Source organism: Bacillus rossius, chromosome 8 (genome assembly GCF_032445375.1).
Source record: "Bacillus rossius redtenbacheri isolate Brsri chromosome 8, Brsri_v3, whole genome shotgun sequence".
NCBI classification, from domain to species: Eukaryota; Metazoa; Arthropoda; class Insecta; order Phasmatodea; family Bacillidae; genus Bacillus; species Bacillus rossius.
In genome coordinates, this window is record NC_086336.1 from 1,486,290 (window position 1) to 1,510,894 (window position 24,605).

General features: G+C 37.6%; 1 protein-coding gene across 1 annotated transcript in view; it reads left to right on the forward strand.

Annotated features, from left to right (window-relative positions):
- The first annotated feature begins 223 nt into the window (after positions 1-223).
- LOC134535441 (signal recognition particle subunit SRP68) overlaps positions 224-24,605 on the forward strand; it is a 46,690-nt gene continuing 22,308 nt past the window's right edge. The window contains exons 1-6 of the mRNA XM_063374542.1: positions 224-590; positions 5,926-5,992; positions 7,592-7,705; positions 14,622-14,778; positions 15,681-15,802; positions 22,515-22,698. Coding sequence (XP_063230612.1) covers positions 494-590; positions 5,926-5,992; positions 7,592-7,705; positions 14,622-14,778; positions 15,681-15,802; positions 22,515-22,698 — 741 coding nt within the window. The 5' untranslated portion in view covers positions 224-493. The remainder of the gene's footprint in view (positions 591-5,925; positions 5,993-7,591; positions 7,706-14,621; positions 14,779-15,680; positions 15,803-22,514; positions 22,699-24,605) is intronic.

Consider the following 24,605-nt stretch of genomic DNA (forward strand, 5'->3'; position numbering starts at 1 on the left):
ATGATGACAGCACAAAAATTCCGAACCCAAAAAAATTCAACACAACAGTTGAAACGAGATAAAAAAACACAGCAAAACGAATGGACGAAACAAACACAATAGTTTTCCAAAAAAAAAAAAAAAAGAGAGAAACGAAAAAAACCCCACAAATGATGACAGCACAAAAAATATTGAACCCAAAAAATTCAGCACAACAGTTAAAATGAGACAAAAACACGACCAAACGAAAAGACGAAATAAAACACAACAGTTTTCTAAAACAGTTTTAAAAAAACTGTTGTGTTTGTTTTGTCTTATCTATGGTGCTAAGACACCTTTAGTCCGTGGTTGTTCCTGTAAATGCATTCCTTCTTTATCGTGATTTGGGTTATAATTCCATTTTTCTGTCTTAAAAATTTCACTGTTAAAAAGTTCCGCTTTTATTGCTTGAATTTACTTCCCTTTATTATTCTAAAATAAAATAAAAAGTTATTTTTTTTTGCATAACAACGCTATGGTTGTCAAAGTAGAAGACACGTTTGAAACCAAGCTGGAAACTGATGCTGCTACAGTAAACGAACCTGAATTACAACCTATATTTTCAATTGAAAGTATCCTTTTAAATCTAGAAATTTTTTAATTTCAGAACTTTTTCTAAGACAAGGATGTAAGATCTGTAGGTTTGTTAGCTTGTTCATAACCTCAATGTGTAACATCTTGTAAGACCAATTTTACAATTATGCTGTAATCACAATAGCGCGACGGCGGTGACGCGAAGATTTGTAGTAAAGGTAAATTTTTCCGTCGAGGCTTATCTGTAAATAAATAATAACATTCAGAAAATCCTTTTATGCGAAAACTAAGAGACGTTACTGTATTGACTTTGAAAACAGCGTCTTTATATATGAACTGGTTTCTGAGAAAGGTAATATTCGGACATAGCGACTTTTTAGAATGAAAGAAAAAAAAATAGTTTGTAAAGTTGGTTTACGGACGATAGTTTAACGTGACAACGTTATAACAAAACATTGATGAAATGATTGCATACTTTTATGAATAAAATTGAATCACTTTTATTGAATTATCACTATTTTGTATGGATACAAAGAAGTAGTGAAATTAAATCTACAATTTACTTGATAAATTTACTTTTATTTGCACTCATTAATTCAAATATGTTTATTACTTTAACGAAGAGATTATTTTAACTATATCTTTTATACATGTTTGCTATTTAACTTCTTCCAATCTGTGTTATTCTGTTAAGGATAGGACAATGATAGGAAAAGTAGGAAACAAATGGGAGTGTTTCAAGGATGATGTGAAGGAAAATGGCTTACCCAACACCAAGATGCAGTCAAAAATAATATATTTGCGCCACGGACTCTGCAGCAATGCTAGGAGGAAGGGGTTAGCAAAGAGCAATGAAAATGTTACATTGAAATGAATGAAAATAGAATTACGCTACAGACTCGGTCGCAATGCTAGGAGGTTCAGGTTAGCAAAGAGCAATATGAAATGAGCATAACGGGACAATGTGTGCAACAGGACACTTTTTCGTGCGTGCAGCCGGCGTTCATTGATTTATTAGACGTCACGTCAAAAATCGGAAAACGGTATTCACACTTCACACGTCCCTAAATTTACTCCGAAAAGATTGTTTTGTAATTCCTACTAGTGTGTGAAAAAATTAAATTTTTATATCTTGCATTACCATGCCTGCACTTTTATGCTGGTGCTGCCATTTATTGTTTACCCATGAGAAATAGGAATATATGTTTTCCATTTACTTGAGACGTTCCTGAATTAACCCTGAGAGGAAGTTTTCTTAATTCCTACTGGTTTGTGAAGAAATAACAGTTTATAGCTTACATTACAATAGCTATGTATTCACGCAATCGCCGACATTCATTGTTTACCTGTGTGAGTTTTTAAAAATTTTTTTTAAGAACTTAAAAGTCAATGAAGGTGGTGTTATAATAATAAAAAAAATTGGTTGTCTGTAAAGTCGGTTTACGGACGATAGTTTAACGTGACAACGTCATAACAAAACATTGATGAAATGATTGATCCAGAAGAAAAGGAAATATCATATTCGGCCTGAGACTGAGCCGTAATAGGCTTCTGCAACCAAACCATTTAGGCATTAAAATTATTATATTCTTTGAGGAAGTAATTTTTTTTTAATTTGAATCATTTTTATTGAATTATCACTATTTTGTATGGATACAAAGGAGTGAAATGAAATGTGCAATTGAATTAATAAATTTACTTTTATTTGCATTCATTAATTCAAATATATTTATTACTTTTGAAATGTTGCGTGCGCCATATTTATTTTTACAAGTAAAAAAAAAAAATTCACAGCTGCCGGGTTTCAAACCAACAACCTTTAGTTTAAGAGTTAGGTACGCTATCCATATTGCCCATGAGGCCATAGTAAGGTAATGTAGTTTCAAATATATATATATATATATATATATATATATATATATATATATATATATATATATATATATATATATATATATATAAAACTTTGTTCACGGTAGGGGTAAAATATTAACACGATTTTATAACAAATACGCATCCCAAATACACCAAACTTATTTATAATGTGTTACAATATTTTTTTAAAACATTGTGCAAAAGATCCCGGGTGTAATTTGAATTATTATGTGTAACTGTAAAACACCATTGTTGGTTCAAAACGTATTTGAATTTTCAACATTACTTTTAAATAACCGTACCGATTGTGCTGAAAATCGGTGGACGATCGTTAAATTACATAATATTAATAATTCAAACGACGAGTGGAAGAGAGATGCCACGCATGCGTACAATGAGCTTGAAGAGAGATGCCACGCATGCGTACTATGAGCTGACAGAACACATCCGTAGTGGGACTTTTTTTCGTGCGTGCAGCCAGCGTTCATCGATTTATTAGACGTTGTCACGTCAAAAATTCATTTAAATAATTACTGTTACAATTGTAAGGTATTTTTTAATACTTATATTTTATGTTGTTTTATTAAAATAAGTAATTGTATTACAAAATGTTTGTTTATTTACATTGCAATTTTGAATAGAAGTGTTAACATCATTTATTTTCTGTGAGGAATATGTGCTGTGCACTGAAGTAGCTGACACGTTGAATTTTGCAGTCTTTACGAAGAATTATTTGATTACAGTCATTATATATTCTGTGTTTCATGTTTGCCAGTTTATCCCTGAATCCGGAAGGCTTGATCGTGATGGCATGATTCTGTTGACTTTATCCTGTGGTACATGATGCTTGCTGTTTTAATTCAGTACTTCGTTAGATCCTGCACATGAAATAAATTGCAAAATAAGAATGAATTATGATTATATTTAAAAAATAAAATCCCTTTTTATTCAACTTATGATTATAATTCATTATTATATGACAATATTTTTTTTGTATGTACAGGATCTTTTGAACAACTGAATTAAAACAGCAAGCATTATGTATCACAGGATCAAGCGATCAGAATCATGCTATCAGGATCTTTCGACATATTAAACTAAAACAGCAAGTGTCATATACAACAGGATCAATCCTTCAGGATCCAGGTATAAACTTCAATAGGTATATGAAATGGGAGAATTAGCGTATTATTTGTTCTCCATAGTTGGCTACAGTTGTGCTAAAGAAAAAGATACACAATCCTGGTAAAGAATTAATAGTGGTGGCACTGTGAAAACAGGTATAGTTATGTAAGCTTTAAACTGTTATTTTCCTTGAATCAGTAGGAATTAAGAAACCATCCCTTCAGATAAATTTAGGGATGTGTGTATGTGAAAAATATTTTTTGATTTTTTTTTTTCTGTTCTAAAAAGCCGAGATGTCCGATAATTACCCTGAGAAATCACAGTTTATAGCCTACATTATAATACCTGGTACATTGATGCAGCTGTCACCATTTATTTTTTATTAACATTCTTATATTGTACATGGAGAATTACAGAATCTGCAAACTTAACATTCACAACAGTCCATTCCGAGGCTGTGTTTGTGAATGTTGGGTATAAATATTACTAGTTTGTTACATTGTGAAAATGGTTGTTTGGATTAGGTTAGCTTTATTAAAAAAAACTTAAATATATTGTAGACAGGTTAGTATATAGCTACATTTAAAATACTGTAAAATATTTTTAATGGTTGCTTAGGAATTATGATGTAGCATAACAACCAGTTTACACAAGACCATTCCGAGGTCCGAATAGTTCCAAAGTTACCTGAAGGTTACTGAAGTTCACCCCTCACACGAGCAACTCAGTAGCACATATTGCAGGATGTCCATGACATCTTTTAACTGTGATAGACATGTGAAGAGAAAATTAGAGAATAGTCGAGCTACATTAAAAATACCCTTTTAAAAAGTGTGGATGGTTGATTAGGTTAGTATAGCTACATTAAAAATACAGTGAAATTGTGTGAATAGTTTTTTAGGTCACAATAACTACATCACAAATTGGTAGTTCCTAAGCAACCATAAAAAAATTTGACAGTATTTTTAATGTAGCTATACTAACCTAAGGATGATTCCATGTCAAGTGATTCAAAGGTGGTTTCTTAACAAATTTATAGTAAATTAACTAATTTTTTTTATTTATTCCTACATGATTGGAGAAATTTTTTTTTTTTATCTCTTTCTGGATTTCGATGGCAACAATTTTTGTTTTACAAATCATGCTGAGTTTTGCATTTGTAAGGGCTTACGAAAGCTTATGCTACTTGTAACTGATGCACCTGAGGTTGATGAAACTGAAACCAGTTTATTCAGGAACATGCATCTTTTATTATCTTCAGAACACTTTTAAGTAAAATTGCATCCAAATAGAAAAAACTGACATAAGTTTTCAATTTTCCTAAGCATATTTTTCCCAAAATAAATATGTTATTAATATTACTTTTGTGGGGATGTGTAGCTACATTGATGCACTGAATTCACAAAAAATTTCAACCCAGAGATTTTCTTCTTTTAAGACTTACAGGCTATCAAAATAAAAAAAACTGATGTCCCTATACATAATACAAATTTTGATGTTTTCTTAATTACTGGTTGCCTGCGCCTTTAAACAAAAATCATATTTATTTGCAAAGTTGTTTATTTCTGGTTTATTTTTGATTTCCAAGGGTGAAACCTTTTTGAGAAAGCTTTTATCCTTTTAAATCATAATATTATATTAAAATATTTAATGTTACTGTTCCTTTTTATTTAACCAAACATTGAAAAAACAGTGCCAAGAGACATGCAAGTGCTGCAAAAGCATTAGACTCATTAGAAACAAAGACAACAAAAAATTGCTTCAAGAAAATTTAGAACATTCCTGGAACAAATATGTTTGAAGGATTTGGAGCCTCAGATTCCTTGAAAGACAAGGTGGCTGAGTTCTGACGTTCTGAGATGTGCCATTAATGGCATTGTATCTCATTTCATTTCATTTCATTTATTAGCGTCCTATATTTGACAGTACATATGTCCAGGTTTTGTCAGTAACATTATAAATAAAATACAACATCATAATACACTAACAAAACAATATAAAAAATATAAGTTAGATATAATTTGAAACAAAATTAGATAATGTAAAAGGGCTTTTATTCATAAATGTTGCATGATATGCCAGCGCACTTATAGAGCAGATAAACTGGTCGGTGTGCTGTACATTACATGAACAACAACACTACTCTAGCAACGTGCTGTATGGTTTTCATGTAAGATGTGAGGGAGTTTGCAGAGCTGTATTTAAGTTTCTTTGCATTGGGGTCATGTAGGTGTTATTGAGAAAAAACAGTTGCAATTAATTGTTTCTTTGGGTAAGTGTTCACTTCACTCTCAGAGGTGACAGCTCAACATACTATACTTCCCAGGAGCAGACATTCCCACCTTGTTGTGTTTGTTCCTTGACTGGTGTCAGTTCTGAAGATCATCAAGGATGCGCAGCAACAACACGGACTGCGGCACAGCGACTACCAACGATACAGGTGCGTTTGCTAGAACTTAACTCGGGTGAAAAGTTTAGGTAGGGTACAGCAATCTTCTAGGATTACCTTTACAACTGTAACATGAATAGACCTCATAATAGTAAACAATGAGGATAAAGTCAGGATGAAATGATTGGTTTTACTGACCACAATTTAGTGTATTACATATGCCTTTCCCGCTCTCTGTTTATAAACCAAGCACTAAATTAATATGAAATTACAAAAACTTTAATCCAGTTTTATTTTAACAAGATCTTAGTGTGGCAACCTGGAATGAGTGTACTAAACACGAAACAGTGACAAATGCTTAAAGAGTTTAATGATATCATTACTAACCTATTCGATAAGCATGCACCCCTGCGGCGGGCAAGAGTTAGAAGAATGAAAAAGGATGCACCTTGGAAAACGTCAGAAGTTTGTACTCTAATACCGTAAAGGAACTCTGCAAAGAAAAAAAAATTATTAAAGTCATGTTTAGAACAAGACTTATATAGTTTTAAATTATTGCGTAACAGAGTTAAATATGTCATGTGCCACAACAAACTTATTTTTTTCTGTGAAAATCCAACACGCACAAAGTGTCGAAGCAATTATAGTATGACTTAAAATGTTTTCACGTGTCTATACCTGGAACTCTGGAAATTCCATGGGAACTGTTATTGCACGAAGAACTTAATGATTTCTTTATTTAATCCGCAACTATCTGTTCACCAGTAAAAGCAAACTCTCTGTATAGAACCTTCAACCAATCATAAATTAGAGTAAAACCAAGGCAATATGTTTGGATGGAATTAGCATTCAGATGATAAAACTGTGTACGCCAGACTCTGTTCTGACTTTAACTGACATAAATTTTTCTGTCAAAAATTCTGACTTCTCAAACCAGTGGAAACAATCAAAAATTATTCCTGTAGCTAGAACAGCATATCCACGAGAGCTAGAAGACTTACACTCAATTAGTATTTCACCTGCCACATTCCAAATAATTGAAAAATTATTCCACCGACAACTAAGCGAGTATATTGAAAAAGGTAATACTGAATACGAAAGACAATCAGGATTTCATTCTGGCCATATGTATATGACACTTCTGGATATAACCAATGATGTATATTGAACACTAGATGACTCAAATGTAGCCATTTTATTGTTTCTAGACTTTACTAAAGTGTTTGACACTCTGAATAATGAATTACTCTTATCAAAATTAACTGAAATCAGGAGGTGGCTTTGGTGCAAGAACTGTGTATCAGCTGGCAACAGCAAATTCATGTATGCACGCACCAATACGGGAGAGCTAGCGTCAGGTAAAAAAATTAATGCATTGCTAATTCATTGGCATCTATACATAAAATAACAATGTAACGAAGCAGGGTCTCAACATGGAATATTTTTTCGAAATAGTGGTAGATTGGTCTGATTATTAATTTTTAATAGCATCATGTAAACACTATCTAATAATGAATTGGGTGGAATTAATTACGATTATAGTTGATATAGCGAAGTAACATTCCTGGTGAGTTGCATCTCTCTCAGGACATAGGGAACAAGGTGGTAGGCACATCACTGCGTTCATGAGCTCGGTGTCTGCGTGCACAGGGGCTACTGCTCGCGACGCTTGCGCAGACTGCGCAAGGTGTTGCACGTGACGCAGGGCGACAAGCGACACTTCAAGAAGAAGATCATCACCGAGTCCCTGCTCAAGGATGAGAAGTAAGTGTGATGTGCAACTTGACACCAGAATATTGGCTCTACACTTTCAGAAACTTACTATACTTGTAATATTTATTTTTAAGACAGTTTTGACTACAGATGGTCAGGGTACATTTTGAGGATTAGAGGTGTGTTCAAATAAATGTAGGGGCATTTCATTACAGTGCCTCTTGATACAATAAGGTATTGATTGGTTCTAGCTGCCCTGCAGGTAGAGTAGTAGGAGAGTCAACTGCTGTGCCATGTTTAGCTACATGCTCTGTAGTTGATGATATGATATTAAAAACACTAAAATGAGCCATTAAAATATTTATTTGTTACAATTAACTTAAAATTAGTCATTAATGTTCAAGTAATCTTGTCATTTCAGCTAATGCGTCAACATTACATGGAACTTTTCTTGCTATCTTAGAGCAATCAAATTCTTCTATTTGGAGACCATCCAATGACTTTATGTGACGAAGAGCTACATAAGCCTGTACGGGAGCAAAGAGATGTGATCCCAAATAAAAATGGCATAATCTACAGTGCAGCATTACATTTTATGCACGGTAGAGGCCCAACTCAGTATAATGGCAACATTTGCCTTTCAGCAGTACAATTGCTATATTTCAATATTTCACTGAAAACTGAAATGTCCATACCATACACTTGATCAGGCTGGAAGAGTGGCCAGATAATTTCAGATATGGTACCCATATTGCCATTAATGAACCCCGGGCATATTTTGCACCAAAACCTGACCTCGGAAACACTTTAATTCAAAAAGAATATATTTTTGAAATTTTCTACATTTAGGGGCATTACAGACAACCCCCCCCCCCCCCCCCCTATAAAGAGGAAGCCTGGGTACATTTTCCATTATAACCCAACCTTTTGGATCGGAAACACTCCAAATCGAAAAGCATTGTGTTTTAAAATTTTGGGTCTTTAACCCCTCACCATCTCCAGGGGCACTGTCTACCCCTGGGAAAATTTCTACCTTGCTTCAACCTCATGTATACACAAAAAACTTGGTTATTACCCATAGCTCAAAATTAGTGTTTTTTTGACCATCTGATCCCCCCCCCCTCCTTTTTATACCACTTCCCCTTATCTTTATGGTCTTAATCTATCAAAATATTGTATTGTCAGAGGTTCTTTATATGTATGCAAAATTTCAACACATTCGGACATCGAGAAGTGGGTAAAAATTGAATGGAAAGATTTTATTACATAGTCCATTCATACATATTGTTACATGTGTGCTAGGAGGCAAGGCTGCAACACGGGCCAGGTACCTGAGTGGGACATCAGAGTCTAGCCGTGGCCCCAAAAGGGGAATTAAGTCACGCGTGCCACGTGTGCCCAGCTGGATTACAAGGGTCGGCCAACCATCCCCCTTGGAGTAGTGTCACTGACACTGACACTCTCCCAACGACCTTGCACGGTAGACTGCAACCATTGCAATAGTGCGGAGAAAATTGAGGGAATCGAAGATGTTTGGCGAGCAACGATAACTAACAGTGAAGATAAAGCTTGAAAGCAGTGCAAAAATACACTCTGAATTACAGTTTTTAACTCATGAACTTGCCAAGGGTAGGGACTTTCATTTAAGTTCCCTTTGGGTTGCTAGTTGACCTCGATCAACGGTAAAAATAAAAAAAAGTATGTGATGGATGCAGAATTTTTACTTTTACCATCATTTGCAAATCTCTGATAACAATATTTTTATTTTCCTTTTACATTTTGCAGTCATTTAGAGTGAAGAACAACCTTAATTCTTGATGTTCTAGAAACAAAATCAATATTATTGCTGTTACTTATTAACAATAATTCTGAAGCATGGTCCTGGCTATGTTTACCGCCAACGACATACCTTGCTGATGTCGCTGCTTACATGTTGTTTAACTCGGTCTCGTTGCCGACGATATTCCAATGTTCGGACGTCTCTCAGCTCCTCGAAATGTAGACATTCCCTGTTGACTTGATGAAGAAACTACCACGCGCAGCTAGGCGATATACACGAGTGAAGTTCCATAATTTCGTTGAAAAGTTCACTCAGCAATTATAAAGATTTCAGTTCTCAGGTCATGTAGAAATACGAACCATCTCACGTAGGGTGCCATTTGTAACAAGTCACAATCGTACCTGGCTTACATGATAACACTTAAAAAAAAAAACCTTAATCAGAATAATAATAATAATAATAATAACATTAATTTATTTCCCATTTTTTACACTTTGTTAACAATATTCACTTAATTAACCAGGAAATTTAGCACTCACGAAAGCAAGCTTGTATGTGAGTGCATCTAGTCACTTCAAATTACATGCGGTATTTTGATGATTGTAAACATTTGTAAATGTATAATAACTGAGAAATAATTATATAAAATATAACCTAAGAAACTTTACATTAGTTATACAAATGTTGAAAGTTAAAAAGAGCAATTTATTAAAATTCAATATTATGTATAAACAAAAAACGTATAAATTATAACATTGTTACATGAATAAATGAAAATATAATTAAATAAAAATTAGTATTTAAGTAAAGTACAGGTACAAAGTTATAACAATATATAAAACTTACTTAAATACTAAAGCCATCTCTTCATCAGTTAAATTATGTAGCCAAATATTAACATATTTTTTCATTTGAAAATAATTTTTAGTTTTTAGTTTGGCAGGAAGAATAACAACAATTTTTGGAAGCATAAATTCTAAAGATCTCTGAGATATTGTTTTATGAAATTGAGGGATTTGTAAATTTATATTCTGTCTATGCCGTGTAGGATAGTTATGATCTATATAATTTAACTGATTATCCCTTTGATACATATAAATTATTGCAGCTCTTATAAACAATCTTTTAATATCAAATACATTTAATAGTTTAAAAAGTTCCTTGGATGGGTACATGTGGTTTTTTTTTGAAAATAACTTGTAAAATAACAAACAAGTTTTTGAATTGTTATAAGTGGCTTAATTGACGTTTACTCATCCCTCCCCAAGCCAGCATGTAGATGGGTGTTAAGAGTTCTGTCTGTGATTATTAAATTATATGAAACTTTTACTGCTTGAATGTAAATTATAGTGTTTGAACTAAATTATGAATTTTTTATTTCTCTCTCGATAAAAATACAAGTCTTTTACACGATATACCCGAAAGAAAACACTTGCTCACTATTGTAGATCCCACCTTCTCGAAGTAATGTCCCTAGCAACTTCGTTTTCTAGGTACGAGATACCCGGGAACATTCTGGTGAACCAATGGACCACATGGGCCTGCGCATCACGTCCAGAGCCTACTAATTCTAGCTAACCAGGGGTTAAATTATGTGCCTATACACCTATCCCTCACTTAGCACGTCTTCAGATTGCGTGGATTCATTTAGCGCGATGTCAATTTTACTGCCCCAGTCTTGAATAGCACGTCTGTAAATTTCAGTTAGCATGAAATCTCGGCAGGCAAAAAAAAAAAAAAAAAAGGTCGAGCACGACGCCACGAAGTCTGTTTCAACTTCTGTAAACAACAGATGTGCTGTGGGATACAGGTAGCCAAACAAGGGGGGAAGAGATACGTGCGCAGGTCTGGCTATGCTATCGGCTGTTGTACAAACATCAGCTATGGAGGGAATTCACTCAAACAAAAGCAACGTCTTCCCATTCAGCTGCCGGTAACTACGTGCTTGATCACTCATAATGCATCGTGTTCAAGACAAAACTATAAGTATTACGACGCGCAGATTGTCATGAAGGCCACGCTTATGTTGGTCGCACTTTAGATTTAAGCAAGTCAACTGTGTGCACAATCGTACGAAATAAGGACTCTTACCAAAAGTTTATATAAATCTGATGCTGTTGGTTGTACTAGCTGGAATATATTTGACGTTAGATACCGAAACAGAAATGAACAGATGATCCACGTGGAAAAGGTTGTTAAATGAATGTTGCAATGAAAAAAATAATCATTGGCCTGACAAAATTGGTGTAAACCAGGTGGTGATACGCAAATAAGCACTTTAATTTTTGGCAGTAATATTGATTTCACTGTCAGTAAAGGATGGTTTGGAAATGTACGTGACGTGAGTTGAAGGTCACGCCCAGGCGGGAAAGTCAGCCAGCCAACTGACAATAAAGTACTGAGGGCGTACGGTGTTATGGAGAAATTATCGGTACTAAATAGTGGGCGCCACCACGTGAGTGGGCACGTGGACCCGGCGAGAGACTCTAACCCAGGGCGTTACGTGGCCCGTGTGCGGCGAGATATTTGGCCCTCTAGATATTAAATGCGCCGCTCTCGACCCTACCTAAGCCCGCTCTCAGCGTCGGGCACGCTTCTATCACGCAGTGGGTTCTCTGGGCGTCCCACACGCCGCCGACCAGGTTGGGGTCCCACGTGGTCCCCCGAACACAAAGACACGTAACACAGTTAATTGGTTTATTTTACTCACGATTTATTTCCGTACACGTTCCTTCACTGGTACAACTGAGAAAACGCCTGAGGCACGAATCGGCTTAGAGGAGGCTGACCACGCACGTGGTCGCCTCAAGGCAGCGACACGACCGCCCTCGGCTGGCGGGAGAGAACGACTGGGCTGAGATCATGGTTTGCAGGTGGCAACATGGCGCCCTTCGCGCCGAACACAATTACCGTTACAACATCCTGCGATTCCGTGCTCCGGCGAAAGTTAAGTAAATAATAGATTACATTAATAAATATATAAAAATTACTGGCAATTTAAAATACATTAATGTTTACGTAGTTATTGAGAATTATTATAAAACATTTCTACCCTCGTCCAAGTCCGTGCCTATTCGGGTCCGCCCGGGCAACGTCTATAGTTTTATCATTAACATAATATTTAAATTGAAGAAACACATGATTACAAAACACTGGGGCAAAAGAATGAAAGAAAAAGGGTTACAATATTAATTACACATTTAGGGGTGCGGCGCACTGCATCTAAGCGCCCTCTTGCTGGGCTGGAAACACACGCACACACGCACGAGCGGGAGGTTTGAATAGAGACGGTGGTTGGGCGGTGTCATATCGGGCTCAAAGGGGCCGCAGGCCCGGACGACGTCAGTACATAACCACGTAGGTGTATCCCGTTACGCGGTGTCGTATTTCTCGTACAAAGTGCGATGGGAGGCACATAAAGTATAAACCATTTATAGTTGAGTGTTATTCAAAGCATTTATATTACGTAAAGTATATTTTCCTACACAATTTTGGAACACATTAAATAAATTATCCTTGCTATTTATAGAAACTAATGCTTGAGAATACGCGATTTTGAATGACACTAGCAATTTTAGGAACAAATTAGTCGTGTTAAGTGAGGGATAGGTGTAATCACACACAAACTGTGTTTTGTTGAGCTGGCGAACTGCGCAACGTCTTGGCACAGCACTCAAACAACAACTGACTGACCGACTGACTGACTGACTGACTGACTGACTGACTGACTGACTGACTGACTGACTGACTGACTGACTGACAAGGCTACACGCAACAGCACTTTCAACATATCTATGTACTTTTCTGTCCAGCAGATATCTTGCACATCTTCTTTGGGTTTTTTTTCGTAACTCTCAAATGATGCAGTTTGGGAATAGTTTTCATTAGTGAAATAACGTCTTCTGACTTGTTAAGGATGATGTTCTTTGGGTAGTAACACTTATTTAAAGTCCTGAATACTGATGCAGAAGGGTCATTGTTCAACATCATTACCGCTATTGTATTTTTGCCTGGTGTTCACATGTTTGTCTTTTTTTACATGCTTTGCAACTTTTCTTTCAAACATAACTTGACAGTTGCAGCATTTACACATTAGTGTAACAGCATTGGATGTATAAACACCGTCATTTTTAAACTGGTCAGCTCGTTGCCTTGCACTAACCACATTGTCGGGCATTTCTTATGTGGAGCAATTAACATTTAAAGACTGTAAATATTGATAACTGTTATTTACGTAGCCTTTTTTAAAATCGCAAGCAGGCAGTTACAAAAAAAAAATGAAAGAAGTTTCGGTGAATGAGAAGAGGGAGGGGCTGCCTCGTAGCCGTAACAAAGCGAGGAGAGGAAGGGAGATGGATCCTGCTACCGCTCCCCACTTCACTTTCACTTTCACTTTCTAAGAAATTTGGAAGTTTTATCTCGGTCATCTGTCACACCCAGGGAAAAATTTGAATGGCAGTAAAAAAAAACCAGCGGTCAAAACCAGCATTAGTTTAAATGCAGAGCGTTTAGTTTTTCAACTAATCCAGGCACATGTCAATACAGCGCTGGTTCTCGATGTTGGGGGGAAGAGGTACAAAACACTGCTCAGCAGGTCATGTGGCAATTTGTTTATTTGTGTAGAAATTTGTGAAAAAGACAAGAATAAATAAATAAATTATCACATTTTAACAGTATTACTCAAAAATACAATTTTTAAATTTTTATTTTATTTTTTTTTCCGCCTTCAATGAGCACCTATTCTAGGAAATTAAAATTTTATAAATGTTATATTGTTTCATGGAATTATTTAAGAAATAAACAATTTAGAAAAATCCAGGTTTAAAGTTAAGTAACTTGTTTTTGATTAAATACACTGTTTTCATACAAAAGTGAGGAGTGTAAATTCATTACTCTATGAGAACATGATTTCAAAAGACGAGAGAATCTGTGCTGAGATCGCCCATTGTAATACAAGGGAATTTAAATTTCACGGGCGTTCTTCTGAAAAAGCTGCTAGGATTGCTGCAGTCAGGTGTCACCAGCATTCACCGTGTTAAAAGGCATGCATTTCCTATATCATCCTACTAGAATATTTGGTTTTAATATACTATACTATACCTATATCTACCTGGCCTTTGTTGTTTCTTGTATCACTGCCTCCTGGAGAACAATATTTTTACCTCGCAATGTGCTCTGTTGTTTTAGGTTTGTTCACATCCCACTGATGATGGCAGAGCGAGCGTGGAGCTTTGCTATGCAACTGCGGCAGGAAGCTAATACGGAGCCTCGCAAGAAATTCCATCTTGTGTCACGTCTTCGCAAAGCTGTAACTTACGCTTTGCAATTGCAGAATTTATGTGAGGTAAGTGGGGCTTTTAATTATTGGGAATTTGTTTGTCAAATGGAAATGTTGAAGTATATTTTGGCATTTGTTAAATTTTTAGTATGTTTTACATTAGCTAAATTTAGATTTAATTTTTTAAAGTTTGTTGTAAGGAATTAAAATAAGTACAATGTTTCTTTTATGTAAATTATTGCAACTTTATTTTTCATTGCCTATACAGTTATAAATTATTATATTATTTATTTATTCAGTTTGTTAACTTAAGCAGTATAATGAAACTTAAAAGATGTGTGTTTTAATTATATATTTAATACAATTTTTTTTATTTAGTACCTTCTGGTGTTAATTTCTTATTATTCTCCATACCATTTTAGATTTCTATGTACTTTTCATTAGGATTTTTTGTCAGTGCAGTTTTCATTGCTTTAATTATAGTTTTTTGTTTTGTTTTCTTTGCAAAATTCTTGGTTGCTCAGAAAGAAATTAAGAGCTAATAAGAGAATTTTAAGATTCACTAATTCATTTGTGCCTGCCCGAACAGTTAAGAAGTTTACTTTTGTTAGTCAAGTCCTGTAGCAATTTTTGTTAGATAAATCATGTGAATCAAAATTTTGTTTTAATATTCTGTTTTTTTTTTCTTGTTAGACTTATTAAAGGGAAAATTACATAATGCTATGTAATGTATGCTATGCATAATGCTATGAAATGTGTAATGCTATGCTTTTATGCTGTGGTACTACTGCAATCTGCCGTATGTTTTTACGTTGGTCTTACATTGACCTTTTGCATGTAATGATTTTTTTGGTCTAATTGACAATGCTAGTTTGTTGGTTATAAGTTTCATGTGTTTGAGTGTTTTTAATGAGTGCCACACACTATTCTCTTCTCTTGTGACTGGTTAGTGAATATGTTGTTTGCAGAGTAACAAGTGCGACGTGCGCACACGCCTGGAGGCGCAAGCCTATGTTGCTTGGATTTCTGGTTCGCTGCAGTTCGAACTGCAGCAGTGGAGACTGGCCATGGAGAGTCTTAAGAAGTCCCAGTGAGTTTCTACTAATTCATGTGTGTCATATGTTAATCTCTGGTTGGTTTTCAGTGTTTTCACTCTAAATGACAAGCTGTGACAAGTCACAGTTGTGCCCGGCTAAGACTACTTCTGTTCCTTGCACAAACTAAACCACTTGAAATATACCTCGACAACTGTTGCTATATTGGGGTGTAAATTTCTATGTACGACTGTTAACTGACTTGAAACTGCTAATGATACAGTAGAACCTCATTTTGACATATTTCAAGGGACCAGGAAAAAAATATGTAAAAACTGGGAAAATGCAAAATGAGGGAAATGTTCAAATTTTTTTTATAATCTCACTATATGGGAAACAATAAGAAAATATATACCACACTAAATAATATGTAAGAGACGGTTACGGTTTTATATATTAACTAGAACTTCACTATAATTAAAATTATAAATACAGTATATCCAATATCGCCGTTCTTCATTATTGCCGAAAGTTAAACATGAAATTTGCTGTTCTTGTGTAAGAGATGAGAATGTTGAAGCATCTTGATATAGCCACTTAGTGCTGAAATTTTGTAACACAATTGATTTTTGAACTTTGTATTTAATTACGTGTTAAAGTTTTATTAATTTCAGATTTTTTGAGAAATAATACTATAAAACGATAGCTACCACCATCAATATAATTGTTTACGTTGAGGAATAGAAGTTAAATTGCCATTGCATTGTTTGGATATTCATTGCAGCCATTTGATTTTTCAGAATGTTTCTAATGTGTTAAAATGAACATCGCAGAATATGCACGAAGACGCCATATTTATAGGAAACTCGTACGTTGCTTAAAACGTTTTTTAATAATGGAACAGTAATACGCTCTTTTGTGTATTTAAAATGTGAGTTTTCGCCTTTATTTTCATGCATAATACAGTAAGTCCTCTATTTACGTCGTACCGATTTACGTCGTTTCGGATTAACGTCGCTAATGTTTGAGTACTCATGTTTCAATTTAAGTTGTCGCCGATTCACAATAACGTCATTTACAATGACCGTAAATCTTTATTTTAACCAAAAAACCGTATATAATTCGTTTATAATTCTTTGTTTCCTTCGGTAGTTAATTTATGCTATGTAGCGTAAGCTACACGTTCACCGCCTTATCTTATCATACATCATGAGGGACGCTTCCTGCTCTCCGCTGCTCTCCGCGCGGTGATGCAATACTACCAGCCCACCCGCTCGGCCACCCACGTATCTCGCACGTAGAAGTGTTATCTACTTCCCGCAACGACACAGCATTTTCTCCTACCCCTTTTCGTCCAACTCCTTGGCACTTCAGTCGCTATGATATCATTGAGTTGGCCGGAGTTTTAAACGTGCCGTTGTTAACTTTATCGTGATTAAATGCGTTTGTAGTAGGCCTACAGTATCAGCTCACTGCAATTTATGATTTTTTCTTCATAAGATGTCTTCCAAACGACTATATATCTGTTTTTATATTTCAATCAATAAAGGTAATAAAGCAGCTGGTTAAATAACCATTCTATAAAGCTGAGAAGTACTAGTTGGACTTGTTTCCCACGCTGTCGGTTGTAATTTGCTGATAAAATTGCCCGTTGTCACGTCTGTATGCCAGCGCTTCCGGCCGACCTTGGGCCGTGGTCGGCCTGTGGCATGAAACATGGCTCATTTTGCGTCGTTTCTATTTACGTCGCGGTTTTCAGGAACGTAACCCCGACGTAAACCGAGGACTTACTGTACATTTAAGATTAAAGGGGAACGCTAAGAAAAGTACGTAAAACCTTTTTGTTGCGACCCCATTTATTGCGACCACCTCTCTATTACAACCCGATTTCGAGGAACCGTGAAAAAATTGCCGAAAATCTGAAGAAAATTAGACAAAAAATAAGTTTCTTGTGGTGAGTAGCGTGTTACTGCGTTTCTCTTGCCGAGTGCCAACTTGTTTTAGCTGCCGCAGCGATGTTTATTTTGACAGCTCAAGCAATTATCTTTTCCCGTGTGTTGATAGAAAAAAATTGCTTCTCCCAGCAAAAAAAAAAAAAGCTACGCCACTTATTCCCCACGCAGGAAACACACAGGCTGCCGTCTGTCTCCCCCGCATTTATCTTTCTTCTAACATTCCACGTCTTGCCTCTCGCGCGAGCAATAAAGCAGCGACCACGCATTGGGCCGTTTTATGCTTTGTTTGGTGACAGCAGCTTGATTTTATTCGGTACAGTAGAATCCCGCTGTTGCGACCCCCCTCTGATGCGTCCATTCCGTTTATACGACCGTTTTTTGAGATACCGTGAAAAATTTGAGCAGAGAAAGTCGAAAATTTGAGTAAAATCGGCTGAAAAACAAGTCTGTTACACTTTGTTGGGCGCTATGTGTTCACGTTTATCTTGGCGAGAGCTGTACTGTCAACGCGGCAGTGTCTAGCCAAGCTCGACGCATCCACTATCGCACGAAAAGCCGTCTCAGCTGTCATGTTATCTTACCCGCCCCAACGAAAAGCCGCTGTGGTAGCTTCTGCGAGAGCGTAAGAAACTCGTCCGGCCGGCCAGCATCCTCCTCCCCTCCCACACCGCGTGTGACAAAAGACAGGTTGTATAGTCCATTCTCGGTAAAATAAATATTTTTATGGGCTTATACGACTGTCCTTCGCAGTTAATAAATACTTTATAAGTTTAAGTTATTATGATACAATTTGTTTATTTGTCACACAGCAGTTTCTGCTGAAAAATCACTAATACCTCGAATTTTATTGAATGGAAAAATTTAGCAGGGCCGTAAATATATTTATTTTACTGCATAGTTACTTTTCCATCTGCATTCCAATGTGTTTTTCTTCTTTTTTTACGCTGCGAAGGGATGTGGGAAAGATAATTGCTTGAGCTGTCAAAATAAACATCGCTGACAGCAAGGGCGGGAGCGCATCCTGTCGGTCTGTCACTGTGATTATCTACTCCAAAAACATGTCACAGCATTTCAGGATAGCATTGTTCTTATATCGTTCGTTTATAGCCGAATGTTTTCTACCTGATCCACACAAGTTCCTTCGCCACGTTTTGAACGAAAATAACCACCAGCCGGCTAGCATAGCTGAACTTGCGTGACGCGAATTCCTTTAGCGCGAGTATTTTATATATTTGGATATATTTTGGGGGGGGAGGGGGAGGGGGGGGGGACTGGCACGAATTCTCTATTGCGACCATTCCGTTTATAAGTCCGTTTTTCCGGAAACCGTGAGGGTCGCACAGCGGGATTCTACATTCCTTTTCATAGGACCCTTGCTATTAAAATACATTTATATTTAAGTTTGAAAGCTTGTAAATTCCTTGCCAGAGATGACTAAACTCGAACTTGGTGTGAAAAGTGACATATTTTGACATACTTTTTTTTGGGCGTGTTTTAGTGGGGAGGGAGAGGTCCGAAAATATTTACAACGGTCTTACCCCTCCCTCATAATAGCCCAATTTTACGGGAGAAGGGAGGGTGAAAAGAGCATTTTCTCACTGAAGGTTTTTCAGCGGGGAGCGAAGTTGGGGTGTTATAAGGGAGGACACTAGATGGTTTGTGTGTCTGGGAGGGATGAGCTAGCCTTGAAGAATGTTACCGAGAGGAGGGAGGGTTGAGCTCATGCGTCATGAAGCCGCTGCCGCCAGCCAGCCGGGCGAGCTTCGTGTGCGCCCACTCGCGTTGCAGAACCTACAGCTACCATATTTTTAAAGGAAATGTCCCATTATTTTTTTTTTTTTCTTACATGAACATTATTGGAAGTATTAAAGCAGACACAAAAATACGCTGTGTGTTAAAATTAACAGATTTTAATGATCTTTCATTTCATTAATTTTTTATTTTTAAATTTTTTTTCTGATTTTCACATTCTGGTCAAAATGTCCAATTTTTTGACGGTTCCCGAGAATGTATTCGTAAAATCACTGCTTCGTTAAATCCGGGGTTCGTGACATTGGGGTTCTAGTGTATTTAGCTATGGCAAGCAGAAAACGTACATGTTAACTAACCAGTAAAAATAAACTGTCTTTTGACATCTTTTCTTTAGAGGTGGCCTGTAGGGTGACGGACTTGTCATGAAGGTTGAAGTGGGTTTAAAGCGAAGCCGTCTAGCATTGTGTGAGTGACAGCATCCTGCCATTGTATGGCTGGTTAGCGAGCAGCGGTTATGGAAAGGGGGGGGGGGGGGGGGTTTGAAATGAACTGAAAATTTCGGAAAACATCTATTACGACCCCGACCCCCCCTCTATTACGACCCTATTCCTGGGAACCGTGAGGGGTCGTTTCAGAGAAGTTTGACTGTATTAATTTTCATGTTTATGTCACCATACGTTTCGTTCATGGCCGTATGGTGTACAATAGCACGTGGCACAAAAAAAAAAGTAAGTTGTTTACAATGGCGAACAAAGCTGTGGTTACCATACACTCATGCAGTAACGCTTAATAATTAAACTTCACGCTATTCATTTTGAGAATTTATTGTTTTCTCTAAACTTTCCGATGGTTTGCCACGAAATACAGCACTAATTCTATGTAAACAGTGGGAAATGCTTTTGCACAAGGCGGGAAAAGAATGCATTATTAGTATAGGGAAATTGACAGTGCATGTAAAAAAATACGTTAATCCCAGGAATTCATATATCGCGGGTACGTAAAACTAGGTTCTACTGTATTTATCAAATAAACACGTCCGAAATGAATTTCCACTTTTATTCTTCTCGCCAAAATTATTACATGTTCTGTATACTATAGGTCCAGCAAAAGGACTCACTTTCGCCGATCGTTACTCACTGTTCTGTGCCTTCATGAAATAAAGTTCCTAGTGTCTATCGTCTAGGTACGAAAATACACTTGAAAATACTTCCTGTAGGCCAGCGGACCACCCAGGCTTTTGCTGCTCGTCTGGGGCCTACGAATTCTAGTAAAATGTCTGAAACTTGTTGAAAAATAAAGGTTGGTGTTAACTGCAGCACAGCCCCGGCACCCGGACGTGAAACTGACCATCCTTACAAGCTCGTAATATGGTGTATGAGCTGCCATCCTCGCACGTCGTGTCAGCACAGCACTTGAACAACGATTGACAAAACTCAAATCATCATACAGCTTACAGAAAAATTTATTTAGCTGGGGACTTCCCTGAAAGATGCCTTGCTACTGGATACAACACTTATTCTTACCATTACTATTTCGTGATTTTCCTAGTTCTGTCGCTTGTCTCTGTCCTTCTTCCACACCTCTGTCTTTTTAATCTAATACAGAATTCAGGGATTTCCCAGTCAGATATTCCTCTAGTCTGGGCAAACGTCTCTCTTACACCGGATGCGATAAATTATCATCTTTCGGCGCCGCTATATCGCCACACATATTTGTTTCCTTCTCTCCACACAATTCCTCACTTGTTTTAAAACCACAATAAAACACACAAGCATGATTACTATCAAAAAAGAACATTTAAATGCAATAGATTACTGAAATTCACACTTATACAAATAATAACCAAGTCACCAAAACGAAAACCAATAAAATTATAGTAAAGAGGCTTTTCTAAATAAAATACTTAAACATCAAAATTAATTTCAAGAATATTAGCGATAATAAAATAAAAGTTTGAAATAAGGTCACTATGACCTTGAAGGCTATATAATTAGTTCATTTACTGTATTACTAATAAACCATAATATTTATTCCTTTAAAATATACTTTTTAAAGCTGGGGAGGGCAGGGTGCAATGTTACCCCCCCCCCCCCCTCACTTTTCAATTAGATGAACAAAAGACAAAAGTGTAACCTAATCAACAATCACATCACTTCATTTCAAAATTTAATATCTGTCATATAAATATCCACAAAGACTTGGAAAATACACCTCAAGATTTCTGCACAATCAAGAAGTCATTGAACAGTGAAAAGAAGACGTTATAATATTATCTCAATAAAAATTCTTACAGTAAACATTGGAAAAAGTTACAAAATGTTTACTCTTTCGTGTTCAATACAATATTAAAACTCTGGTGTCAAGTAGTGGTCACCAACAAAATGTTATTCCATCTTCTCTTATCCTTGTCAAGCAAATTTACATCTGCAGTGTTGAAATGTATGAATTAAAATTCATGCCCATATCAAAAAAATGCACATACACAACTTAGCCCTAATATTTGACTTACATAATCAAAACCACGATCAATGACAAAACATTCTTAAATCATTAAATCCTTTTGGTGGACACTACGACGAAGAAACACTTGTCACTTTGGCCTACGAAACAACAAAGAATATACTCTGGTTCGCTTAGGCAAGAAAATTATGAAATGCTTAACACTACACTCTTGTTGAAAAAAATATGTATGCATCTTGGCCAGTCCATGAATATCTCAACATTACTGAAACACAACAAAACTCTTCAACAAGATCTAAAAAGTGAGAAAATTGTTAATTCCTTCATGAAAAACCAGCAACAAAATATCTTGAACTACACTAGCCATAGAGCATTTTAAATTTTTGCAAAAATCTGGAGTTAGAGAGAGCGCCAGACACACCATCTTCTGGTAGCGTAAACTTAGGACATGGAAATTTTTTTGAACAAATTAAAAACAAATTTGGGTATCTTATTATTCACTGAATTTCAACATATGATTAATTAGAAAAAACATTCAAGACTAAAATTGCAACTCCACTGCCTGAGACGTACGGAGACACGCAGTGGGCATGATGCACAGGATGGTGTACGAGAAGCTGGCCCAAGCACTGCCCGAGCAGGAACAGGCCGTGTACCGCCAGCGAGTGGAGGAGCTGGCACCCAGCCTGCGCTACTGCGCCTACAACATCGGCGACGACAGTGCCATGGACGATCTGCTGGAGCTGCGCAGTCACGGCCAGGGAGACATGCTGGCCAACCTGGACGTGAGTACCACCTGCTGCTCTCTACTCACCATGTGATATTACGTCTTATGAGACTTGTACAGTCACGGCCAGGGAGACATACTGGCCAACCTGGACGTGAGTACCACCTGCTGCTCTCTACTCACCATGTGATATTACGTCTTATGAGACTTGTACAGTCACGGCCAGGGAGACATACTGGCCAACCTGGACGTGAGTACCACCTGCTGCTCTCTACTCACCATGTGATATTACCTCTGATAAGACTTGTACAGTCACTGCCAGGGAGACCTGCTGGCCAACCTGGACGTGAGTACCACCTGCTGGTCTCTACTCACCATGTGATATTACCTCTGATGAGACTTGTACAGTCACTGCCAGGGAGACATGCTGGCCAACCTGGACGTGAGTACCACCTGCTGGTCTCTACTCACCATGTGATATTACCTCTGATGAGACTTGTACAGTCACTGCCAGGGAGACATGCTGGCCAACCTGGACGTGAGTACCACCTGCTGGTCTCTACTCACCATGTGATATTACCTCTGATGAGACTTGTACAGTCACGGCCAGGGAGACCTGCTGGCCAACCTGGACGTGAGTACCACCTCCTGCTCTCTACTCACCATGTGATATTACCTCTGATGAGACTTGTACAGTCACTGCCAGGGAGACATGCTGGCCAACCTGGACGTGAGTACCACCTGCTGGTCTCTACTCACCATGTGATATTACCTCTGATGAGACTTGTACAGTCACTGCCAGGGAGACATGCTGGCCAACCTGGATGTGAGTACCACCTGCTGCTCTCTACTCACCATGTGATGTTACCTCTGATAAGACTTGTACAGTCACTGCCAGGGAGACATGCTGGCCAACCTGGACGTGAGTACCACCTGCTGGTCTCTACTCACCATGTGATATTACCTCTGATGAGACTTGTACAGTCACGGCCAGGGAGACATGCTGGCCAACCTGGACGTGAGTACCACCTGCTGCTCTCTACTCACCATGTGATGTTACCTCTGATAAGACTTGTACAGTCACTGCCAGGGAGACATGCTGGCCAACCTGGACGTGAGTACCACCTGCTGCTCTCTACTCACCATGTGATATTACCTCCGATGAGACTTGTACAGTCACTGCCAGGGAGACATGCTGGCCAACCTGGACGTGAGTACCACCTGCTGCTCTCTACTCACCATGTGATGTTACCTCTGATCAGACTTGTACAGTCACTGCCAGGGAGACATGCTGGCCAACCTGGACGTGAGTACCACCTGCTGCTCTCTACTCATTATGTGATGTTACCTCTGATAAGACTTGTACAGTCACTGCCAGGGAGACATGCTGGCCAACCTGGACGTGAGTACCACCTGCTGGTCTCTACTCACCATGTGATATTACCTCTGATGAGACTTGTACAGTCACGGCCAGGGAGACCTGCTGGCCAACCTGGACGTGAGTACCACCTGCTGCTCTCTACTCACCATGTGATATTACGTCTTATGAGACTTGTACAGTCACTGCAAGGGAGACATGCTGGCCAACCTGGACGTGAGTACCACCTGCTGCTCTCTACTCACCATGTGATGTTACCTCTGATAAGACTTGTACAGTCACTGCCAGGGAGACATGCTGGCCAACCTGGACGTGAGTACCACCTGCTGGTCTCTACTCACCATGTGATATTACCTCTGATGAGACTTGTACTGTCACGGTGAGGGAGACCTGCTGGCCAACCTGGACGTGAGTACCACCTGCTGCTCTCTACTCACCATGTGATGTTACCTCTGATAAGACTTGTACAGTCACTGCCAGGGAGACATGCTGGCCAACCTGGACGTGTGTACCACCTGCTGCTCTCTACTCACCATGTGATGTTACCTCTGATAAGACTTGTACAGTCACTGCCAGGGAGACATGCT